Raw genomic sequence first — 11,107 nt, 5'->3', positions numbered from 1 at the left:
TGCAGCCAGCTTTCTATCCTCCCTCCCACCCCTGAGCAGCTTTGTGGCTAATTTAGCTCCCAAATGCATCACAGACTCCCAAATCCACTGCATCCGTGAACTCCGGGGCTCAAATGGAAAAGGGGTTTTTGTGTTACCACCACATGCTGATGCTTCTGAGGCAGCTCAGCAAAACACAGGCTTGACACTGCAGGAAGGAGCAGCGGAAATATTTTGGTTACATGCAGGTGGAATTAAACAGCTGTTTGAAAAATGAAAAGCTGCTTTTTAAAGTATGTCAGTGTTGCTGCTCCAGATGAAGCAGGATGAACTGGAGCATCTGGAAGCCTTGGTAACAGATTTCTTAGAGATTTCTCCCAGGGAGCGATCAGATAATATGCCTTTCTTTTACGACAGAAGTTGAGCTACAGAGTGTGGCTTACAGCTGCAAGGTGTTCAGGCTGGGGACCTGCCTGCTCTTTGAGGCAGAGCAGATTATAGGCCAATCAAAAGGCATCCCTCTCCTCTGCCCCATTTCTCAGCTTTTGGACATAATTTTTGCTCCCTGGAGCATAAAATTCTTTGTTGTATTCTCAGAAGAGCAGGTGAGCAGACTTGCTTTTGGCTAATCAAAGCCCAACCACTGAGAAAAGGCTTTTGGGCTGCAAAGACCCTTTGAACGATCCCATAGTATTTGAAAGGACATGAGGCTCCCAGGACACCCGTGCAGGTGTTGGTGTGTACCCAGCCTGCATGTGCAAATACCCCAGGGTTTGAGGTTACAACGGGGCATGCAGTGGGTCCTGGCACCTCTGCTCAGTGCTGCGCAGCCTTCCACACCCCAGGACAATGCAAGGGACCATTTTCACATTTCACCATCCTCGTACATCAGGGTGAAATTGCTGGTTGAGGTGAGGAAGACCCTCAGCTTCTCTGAGATCCGTTAGCTGTGTGGGGAGGCGTTTCTGCGCCTCGGTGTTCAGGCTGCCCACAGCCTGTGCCATGACTGAGCCTCTTGACCCACCAGGAGGGTGAGGGGCTTTGGCACAGCAGACCCCGGGTGTCCCTTAGCTGCTGAGAAGCTGAGGGCCGGGCAGCGTCAGGGCTGTGCTGCACGCACTCGCCGCCAGCAGTAATTATGTTGTAGCTGGGTGAGATTAGGCAGGCTGGCAGGCAGCCCACGTCTGTGGTGTCGTGAGAAGAGCCTGGCTCCCGGGGAGAGGGCTTGGGAGCACGGAGGGAACAGGGACCAAACGCTGGTTCGGTGGCTGCCAGTTGGAGTGACACCCCAGGCGTGCTGAGAGCTCGACCTTCCCTTACTGCGCTGCCCCATGTCGCAGGAGGATCACTTGAGGGGGGATGATTTCGTGACCGCGTGCATCACCATGGATCATGGGCACCTCTCCCTTCCCAGGCTCTGTATGCTCTCTCAGGCATACAGGGGCTTTTCAGCTAAGTTATCTGGTCAAAGACATGAGTTGATGTTTGGGAGCATCACAGGTTTTTGGTGCTAACCTTTCTGCTGGAGCCCTGAGACCGTGGGAGAGGACAGTCTTGGGGACTTGCGCTGACTAATCCATGATTTAAGAGTTTGGACTTGCTGCCATCCAGCAAACACCACATGCCAAAAATGACTGGAATTCACCCCATGGTCCTGATGGAGATTCATGGCTTCAGGCTACAGTGAGTTTCTCTTCTGTCAATCACTGCCTTTTCCCCAGACATCTTATTCCAGCCTCAGGGAGGGAAGAGTGGGGAGCTGTAGCAAAGGACTCTGGGGAATGGGCAAGAAAAATCTTAGGCCAGAAGAGAAAGGAGGAAAAAAATCTCAGCCTTGAGCAGAATTCAACCACCCACTGCTGAGGACCCTGGAAAGGAGGGGTATCCATCCACCAGGAACGTGGGGAATAGCATGTACCACTCACTTCCCATTAGCTGCTCTTTGCCTCTCCCTGCAGACCGCTGGGAGACAGCAGCAGCCCCTTCCAAGAGGGTTTGTCTTGTCCTGCTCCCCTGCACTCTCAGCTTTCCAGAGCAGCTAAATCAACAGCCTCAGGGAAAACGAAGGGGAAGAAAACACAAAACTCCCATAAAAATCCAGCTATTGCAGCTGGTGGGTTTTCTTGGCTGTCAGCGCTGGTGTGTCGAGCCCTTTCCTTCCTGAAGGGGAGACGGGGAGAGGAGGGGGAAGGATGGGACTCATGAGGACCCTTGTCCGAGTCTTGAGTTCAAGTGCCACTTTCCGTGTGACTTACTTCAGGAATACTCTCACTCTCCTTTTTCTGCTGAGCCATTGGAGCATTTTCTTTTTCCTGGTGTATCGTGACTTTTGCGGCACAGAAGGTTGATTGAAAACCCTCCCCGTTTCCATTCTCACAAAGAAAGGAAAACCAAAGTCCGCTGTGGGGGTGAAGAGCAAGACTCCTCTGATAAACGCCTAGCTGTAGATACTTGAAGCTGGGGAGAGGTGTCCTCCTCCCTAACCTCTGGGAGCATCTCCTAGCCCAGGTGAGCTGCAAACTCACATGTTGCCTGTGGTGGAAATCCTATGCTAGGAACACACCTGACTTCTCTTTGAAGGCAGAACCTGTGGCCAGGTAGGGAGCTGTGCTTCTCCTGTGCTGCCCTCAGGGCATTTTCCTGGGCTCTGATGAACTTGGAATTTGCAGTTTTGGACATGAGAATGCTGATTTTGTGCCTCTCCCTCTCTCTTGCTCCAGGTGTGTGGGCAGTGGTGAGGACCCTAAAATAGAAACTCACTCAGGTTCCTAGCTTCACACTGAATCTGGCTCTAGAACAGACCGAGCCATTGACAAGTGGCTAAAACTTCTCACCATTACTTTTATTTGCATCCCAAGAATACCCAAAGGCCTGTCCCACAGCAGCAGAATGCTCTGTGCAGGGTACTGTACAAACACAGAGGCAGAGGAGATGGGGGGAGGTCCACGAAGGCTCTGCTGAATTGCAGGACCTGCAGAGCTCTTGCTGCAGGGGAGATCCACCGCTGGACAAGACTGTGCTAGTCCCAATGAGTTTAAAGCCTGAGCAGACAGGACAGCTGTGGAGTGAGGGCGAGTGGACACTTGCCCAGGTCAGTGGCATGGACGAGGACCCTGCAAACCTCCAGCTCCCACCACTTTCCCTGGAGAGGGAACTGAATGTGGTGGAAAAGCTTCTCTCTCCTCGACGCAAGAAGCCCCTCAGTGGCTGAACACTGTATAAACAGCAGCAGCAGGCTCCCTCCCCTTTTCCATTTCTGTTTGTTAAACACAAGCTCCCTGCCTTTCTCTCATTCAGGAGCTAACACAGCATCCAGCTTTGTGAGACGGGGGCTGTCAGTCACCCTGCAAGCGGGTGCTCTCCAGATGCTCAGGGTGGGGTTCCGAAGCTACCCCCAGCAATGAAGCACCCTCTGGCAGCCCAGATCCTCACCTGACTTCCTTGCTTTTATGAGGACAGTTGCAGAAAAGTGCTTTCCACCCCTTTGCCACAGGTTGACTCCCAGAGAGTGGAGAGGACCAAGTGCTCCGTTCTGGCCAGCAATGAGACGGTAATTCGAGGTGAGCGGCTCGGTGCCTGAAGGAGGAGGACGCTCTGGCCTTTGCAGGTGGGTCGGGGAGGGCTCGTCTGAGTGGCAGGGCTGAGATGGGGCCAGGTCTTGGCCATGCCACATGGTTCAAGCAAAAAAGGTCCAAACATCTTTGGGAAACTGAATTTGGGACCTGACAGCCCTGAGAGCTGGAATAGATAGAAAGTGAACAAGAAATACCAGCAAGAGAGTTCTGAAAGGTCCCCGAGCAGAAGCAGGGAGTCTGGGAAGCAGGATGCTGAGCGAGAGCAGTCAGGTTGTTCCAGGGGGCTGCAGAAACCGGGCACGTACAGCTACAGGGCAGCGTGCTGCAGGTGTGGGGCTGAGGTGCGTGGCTGTCTGAGAAATCCTGATCTCTCCTGCAATCTGCCTCCTCACGGCTTGGTACAAACCTCCCGTCAGCTCCTCCGTGCTGGGACTGCACACATTGCTGGCCCTCGGCTCGCTGCCAGAGATCAGTGCCCTCAAAGAGAGAGATGCAAAGGGAGATAGGGGACTGCAGGAGGAAAATTGGTCCTTGCTTTCTGCACTCCTTGCATGTTAATTGTTGAACAGAAAGAGCCTCTTATAGTCCTGCTGTAGCCTGCATTTCACCTACAGAGTTTCTGGTCTGTCCCAAAGCAGAATACTGGGTTTTCTCCCTGGTTGTTCTGTTAGTGGTTGTTATTTCCCTCTCCTCCCTTGTCTCACTTACCCCAGACTCCCTAAATTTCAGCAGGTAACAGACTCCCCAGGTTAATCATGATCCTTCCACCAAGCTGTTTCTTCGCTTTTACAGCCCCAACAACTGGCGTGTCTCCATCGCAGCGTCACCCACTGAGCCCTGTCTCCCAGCCAGCCTTGCTCTGCTCCCATGGCACGTCCCATGGGGCAGAGGCCCCTGCACTATTTCTCTCTGCTTTCTGTAGGAGAAATTTCCAGGAGAAAGCATGTATCCCTGTCAAATGGATCTCTTCTCATCACCTTCTTTTTCATCCTGTCCTGGGCTGAGTGACTAAGGCATCCTCCTTGCCTCGTCCCTTTCAGTCTTTTGCGGCTCCAGCCTAGGCAGGGACATGGAAATATTTAGAGTGAGGAACCACAGGAAATCCCTGTTGTATCTCCTGCTCCTTGTACTTTGTATCCCAGTGCCAATTATACGCTGGGTCTCCTGGGAGCAGCTCTGGGGCCCTGGAGATTTGCAAGTGCAGGGGTGGCAATGCGTATGTGATGCCATTAGGTTTCTGCACCAATGGGCCTGATCTGGATAGATAATTTACAAAACTGCAGCAGATGATGGCAGGTCAGAGGGCCTTCCCTTTTGCCATAGTGTCATAGTAGGGTAATCACCCCTTCACTGGAGATGGAAGGACCTGGGACAGTTTCTCTCTGTCCTTTAGCTTCAGGAAACTATCCCAGAGCTGCTGTTTCTCCTGAAACCAGCTCATTGCACAGAGAATGCAAAATCCCCTCAATCGTTCACATTTTGCATTTTCATGCAGCTCCTGAAATCTATGTTCAGGTTTTATCCTGAGAGATGCAGAGTCCTCTCTGATGATGAACGCAGGAGGCTGGAGTTAGCAAACTTGGGCTCTGTTCCCAGGCCTGCTGTGGATGTGCTGTGTGGCCTCTGGCAAGCTGGTTAACCTCCATATCTCAGTTTATTGTGTTCACCTCCTGAAGTGCTGTGCGGTGGGCTGCAGGGCTGAACACTGCTGCCTTTCGAGTGCTGTAGGGGAACAGGAAGGTGGTAGAAGGTGGCTTGCCCCAGCGTGACAACAGGGTTCTGGTGATGAGGGATAGTCTCAGACTTCCTTGCCACGGATGCCTGACTGCTGCCAGATATGGGACTGGGGATGAGATGAGTCAGTGCTCCAGACTGGGCTGCTAAAGATGAAGGGGTTTCGTGGAGTGGAGCTTCTTTGGAGGAAGGACACAGCATGGAATAAATCAGTCAGCCAAGCCATGAAAGTATCCATCAGTCTCAGCCCTCACACCCCAGCGCTGCTGTAGAAAGAGCTTGTAGCTGTCATTAGCCAGAGAGCAGAGGCTGGCCCAGGTCCCTCCACTCCCTCCTTCCGAATCAGTGATAACTGTGGTAGAATTGTACTTCCTGGGCACACTGAGCAACCTTTATCCCTACATCCCTCTTTCCTGCACCCCTTGTCCCCACGATGTGTGCCTGCTGGCTGCAGCGATTCCAGTCTCACTACTTAGGACAAAAAGAGGAATTTTAATTAACAAGCTCTGTTTTCTCCAGACCTCTGCCCACCCCTCCAGCCGTGCTTTCTGAACCCTGCTAGCCTTTGCAGATGACTCTTCCAGGTCTGGATGTGCCCTGACAGATCTGGACCAGGCTGGCTGCGTGCCTGGGGCTGCAGCAGGGACACGGAGGGAGCTGGGGCATCCCCGGGAAGCAGAGGTGCCTGTGAGTCCCAGGGCACCTAGTCTAGGCCCTCTGTAGGAATGGATTTTGGAGCTGTCACGGTCGTCACTGTCCCTCTCAGTCACTGATCACTGAGAAAGGGCTGAGGTTTTGCAGCTTCTCTGTGCTTCTCCCTCCTTTTCCCTCCTTCCCAAAGGCTGAAGCTGCTGGCACAGGGAACAGCTCTCTGCCTCGTTGGGAGCTGCTCCTGGGTCCCAGCTCTGCCTCAGGCTGAACCTCCGCTGGAGGAGAGGTAAGGGCAGGATCCAGGCAATGCCATTTCTGCATCCCTTCATGGCAGCCCAGCACAGAGGAAAGGGCTTAGGGTAGTATTTCTGCCTCCTCCTGGTCTGCCCTGCTGTTTTGTTCTCCCAAAAGCAGTTGGCTCTCAGCTCCAAGGATTTTTCCGACACATATGCCAGCACTTCCATTACTTGCTGGAAGGGACCTTGGTCACTAGCAGCATCCCTGAACCTCGAGGCAACCCCTGAAGTGGGAACATTTATTATGACCATTTCGTCCCTTAATTAAAATGCCTTAATTGATTTTTAATAGCTTCCCCCTTGGAAAAAGACAAAGCAAACCAAATCAAATAATAACTCCATTAAGGCCATTTTGTTCAGAAGTGAAACAGCTCCAATAATCATGATGTTCCTGGCTCCTCTCAGATGGTGGGTAGCTGCCAGTCTCCAGTGAAAGGAAATAGCCTGAGATGTGAACATGGGAACTGGCGGCCAGTTGGTGGGTGAGATGGGGAAAAAGGGAAGAGAGTGTCCACTGGTGTCATGCCAGGACTTGGCTAATGAAGGTAAATGGGACAGGCAAGCCACAGAAAAGGGGATAACAAATGATAGTGATAAAGTAATACTAGACAATCTGGAAGATACAAAAACCCAGACGGAGAGCAAGCAGAGGAAGCACAGCCACTGAAAAGTGTGCCCAGCCCTTGCTCTGTTTCCTTCACCGACCTTGCTCTTCTGGCAGCAAGGTTTGCTCTGGGGCCAGCTGCAGCACGGGTGTCTGCGGGCTGCTGCTGTGTGGGGGTTGGGCTGTGTTGAAGAGGCTGTGGCTGTGCCACCTTCCCAGGGCCTGTTCCCCTGCTCCGTTTCCCACTGTGCTGGCTGTGCAGGGCAGCTTTGAGCTCCTCTCTCCTGCCTTAGAAGTTGTGGCCTCCCTTTGGACTTTAGGGTTCCCTTCCCAGGGTTGGGGGCAGTGGTGTTGTGGAGGTCTGAAATCACCCTTAAGCAAACCCTCACCCCAGCAAATCCACCCATTTTTCCCTCCAGCTTCTTAAAGTTACCTTCCTACCTTCTTAGCGGTAGCTATATGGTCTCCATATGGTGTCTGAGCCCAACAACTTCATTTACAGGAAGCCAATGGACAGGGAGAGGGCAGGAGAAAGCAAGTATGCAAGCAGGGGTGGTCTGCCACAGGCAGCTCTTTGCTGGGCCTCTGCAGGGTCCAGGTTTGCAGCTGGCCGGACAGATTCCTAGGAGCAGCTCCCAAGCGGGAATCACAACTCTTGCTCTGAGGAGCGATGAAAGAAACAGCAGCCATTTATTATTCATTGCAATGTAATTGCTGCCACCTTTACCATCTTGCCACCATTATTTTATGCTATTTGTTTAAGGAACTAGATGAAATGCAGGTGTTCTGCACAGAAAGCATTCTCCCTTCCCAGGGACAGGCATCCTTGAATATCTTGCAGGGCATGGACCTGTGGGAAGCCCACCAGCACCCAGTCAGCAGTGCTCTCATCTCACCCCGTACAAACCCAGATCAATTCCTTCCTCAAGGAGGTTGAGAAGGTACCGAGCACTTTGCCTCTAATTCCCAGCTTTGTTTAAGCCCTCTGTCTCCCTCCCTCCCTCCCTCAGTGGCACGGCATTATTCCCCCTTCTCTGCAGGTCAGAGAAAACATGATGCTCTGCAGACCACCCTGTTTGGGCAGAATGATGACTTTTGCTCACTGTTGATCGAGTGTGCAGTGGGAATGGGGGCTCCACACACAGCGCTGGGGAGAGGGGATATGTGAGGGGCCACGTCCACCCCTCTTCTCATACCCCAGCAGCAATTCTGAGACACGGAGGCTGAGAAGGAGACAGTAACAGAGCTGTCTTTTCTCCTGCTGTGTTTGGACTGAATGAAAACCCTGCCGTGACAGCACTCTGCCGTTACAATGGCACCAACCGCCAGCCACGGGTTCCAGATTGAGTCAGTTCTGGCTCACCAGTCAGGCTCCCTGCTCCCAAAGCCATACTCACGCAGACGTTTGAGCACCACGTGGCAGGAGGCTCACTGACGCCGGGGCTTTGGCTCTCGGGCCTCTTTGTGGCTGGACGCTCAGCAACAGCCCTGCAGGAGGCTTGTTCACAGCTCCAGCGGTTTGGCCCCTGCACACGTACGTCCCTGCAGCGGCTCCCTCCTCTGCAAAGCTGGCGGATGCCTGGGTGTCACCGGCACTGAGGGGACAGACAGGTTCTTTTAGGGATCCTTGGCAGAATGGTGACAGCACTAAATCATGGTTCCAATTAAAGCTTTATTTCCTTAACAGGGTATTGTGATTAGTATAGCACAGAATTTATGATTGAAATGACACAGGATTTCTACAGGCAGAATCAATATAGTTCAATCTACAAGTAGCATAATACAAAATTTGGAGTACAACTTATGATTTCTAATCACCTAAGTAATACAGAATTTATAACACAACTTAACTCATAATTTGTAATCACCTGGACCCTCTGCAGATTGGGTCAAATCCTAATACATGGTTTGCTGTATAAATATAACAATCATAATCTAGACTTGAAAATCCTATAAAAAAAGACAAGTCACTCACTCAATCCTTGGAGGAAGCAGAGGATGGTGGGGGTGTCCCTGGCCACAGGGAGACTTGTAACTGCTTGATTTTATGGGCAGTGCTCTGCATGCTGTTATGCTTCCCTGTTCTGTGACGGGGTCAACACCACCTGGCTGGCTGGGTGCCTGGGACCTTCAAGGCCGGCAAGGAAGGGAATAATTGTCCTGGTGCCCAGGAACCTTGAGGCTGGCAGGGAGGGGAAGAAGAAAACTGTTTGGTTTGTCTACTTGATTCACAGGACCTTCAGGGCCTGATAATGAGGGAAAAGGAATGTGTACGTGACCTGCTCGGTCACAGAGAGTGGCTGCTTGCCTCATAAAATGGCATTAGTAATGCTAAGCACACTACCAGGGCTCGGGACCAGGGGGTACCACTCTTGGGTGGTAGCTTTGCTAGCAGGAGCAGTGATGGAGACTCATGCAGAGACAGGATGACAGATATTTTTACCCAGGGAGGTGAGAAATAAGAAATTGAAAAAAACTGGTGCACAGTCTGGAAATAAATTGTTATGGGGAGGCGGAGAAAAGCACCTTGAATTTGAGCGTCCTGCTGTTTTTCTCCTTCCCTAGTTCTTAAGGAGTTAGGATTCAGGGCATTTTTGTAGACAAGTAAATCTCATCAAAGATGACTGACACCATCATCGATTTCTTCTGTCAGTCCCAAGAGGTCCCAAATTTTTGGCTTATTTGAAGCAACTTGCTGGTTTTGCAAAGCCTAGTCTGAAGGAGCAGGAGAGGCAGGCTTCAAAGGGCATGAGCAGGAGGTCTGTTCAGGACCTGCCAGTCTGGCCCTGGCGGGTTGAGGGGTTTTTCCCTCTTCAATTCAAAAAACCAGAATCTCAGAAACTTGCATGAAAAGTTGCATTTTCCACTGACCTTTCCTTGGGGAATTTGCATTCAACTGATCATAGGCTCTAACAGGAGGTGTAAGAGAACTGAAAGGCCATTCAGTGTGAGGAAGGATGGGGGATTGTTTAGCCTGAAATGCCATGTGGGACATGCCCTTCGAGTTTCAGTTTTTGCAGCTGCTCTGCTGTCTCCCATGCTCTCACTTCTGCTGTGTCTGTGTTCCAGACTTCCTTCTCCTGATGGAAGGTCTCAGATCAGGCATGGGACCGTTGGAGGGAGACAACAGCACCCTCACCGTGGAGAAGACAGCACCGGACGAGAAGCTGCCACAGGGCTGGCATGCCAAGGACTTTGTCATTCCCAGCCAGGATCTCTCTGGGTCCCGCAGTGTTATGATGGACAGCACCAAGATCTTGGGGGTCCAGGTTGTTCTGATTGCCGCCTACTCCCTCATCATTCTGCTGGGGTTCATCGGCAACTCCTTGGTCATCTACATCATAGTGAAGTACAAGACCATGAGGACCGTCACCAACTTCTTCATAGCTAACCTGGCCCTGGCAGATCTGATGGTGGACACGCTCTGTCTGCCTTTCACCCTAGTGTACACGTTGCTGGACGAGTGGAAGTTTGGAGCTGTTCTTTGTCATCTGGTCCCTTATGCTCAAGCTCTGAGTGTCCATGTGTCCACGCTCACCCTAACTGTGATTGCCCTGGATAGGTACCGGTGTATTGTTTTCCACCTGGACAGCAGGATTTCCAAGAGGCTCAGCTTCACCATCATAGCTGTCATGTGGCTAGCAGCAGCTGTCCTAGCAGGTCCTCTGGCCATCTTCAGAGAGTACCGGTATGAGGAAATCCCATCCATCAACCTCAAAATGGCTGTCTGCTCAGAAAAATGGCCTTCTGGTAATAACAGAGATGCCACTATCTATAGCCTGTCCATGCTCCTCCTGCAGTATGTGTTTCCTCTTGCAATTATTTGTTATGCTTATATCAGGATCTGGTTCAAGCTGAAAAACCACGTCAGTCCCACTTCTAGGAATGAAAATCAGTGCCGGAGGAGGAAGACAACCAAAATGCTAGTGATGGTAGTTGTGGTATTCGCAGTCTGTTGGCTCCCCTTCCACATATTCCAGCTTGCCATTGATCTTGATCTGGTTCTTATCTTCCATGAGTACAAACTCCTGTACACTGTCTTCCATGTTGGGGCCATGTGCTCTACATTTGTCAACCCTCTTCTCTACGGATGGATGAACAAGAACTACCGGAACGGCTTCCTTATGTTCTTCCGTTGCCAGAACAAGCCAGAAAGCATCCACACTGAGGGCTCAGTTAGAGGGAGGTCATACATCTTCAGGGCCAACACCCTAAATGGGAGCATCAAACAGACTCCTGGCAATGGACCGCTGCCCGCAGAGGTTTAG

At 51.6% G+C, this 11,107-nt stretch overlaps 1 protein-coding gene across 1 annotated transcript; it reads left to right on the top strand.

Annotated features, from left to right (window-relative positions):
• The first annotated feature begins 3,528 nt into the window (after positions 1 to 3,528).
• LOC141949890 (neuropeptide Y receptor type 2-like) lies at positions 3,529 to 11,107 on the top strand. Its single transcript, XM_074884012.1, has 3 exons — positions 3,529 to 3,586; positions 6,130 to 6,225; positions 9,909 to 11,107. Exon 3 carries the CDS (start codon positions 9,923 to 9,925, stop codon positions 11,105 to 11,107), a length of 1,185 nt encoding a protein of 394 aa, XP_074740113.1. The 5' UTR covers positions 3,529 to 3,586; positions 6,130 to 6,225; positions 9,909 to 9,922.

Source organism: Strix uralensis, chromosome 14 (assembly GCF_047716275.1).
Source record: "Strix uralensis isolate ZFMK-TIS-50842 chromosome 14, bStrUra1, whole genome shotgun sequence".
NCBI classification, from domain to species: Eukaryota; Metazoa; Chordata; class Aves; order Strigiformes; family Strigidae; genus Strix; species Strix uralensis.
The sequence above is the reverse complement of the archived record's forward strand: the minus strand, read 5'-3'. Positions and strand labels throughout refer to the sequence as shown.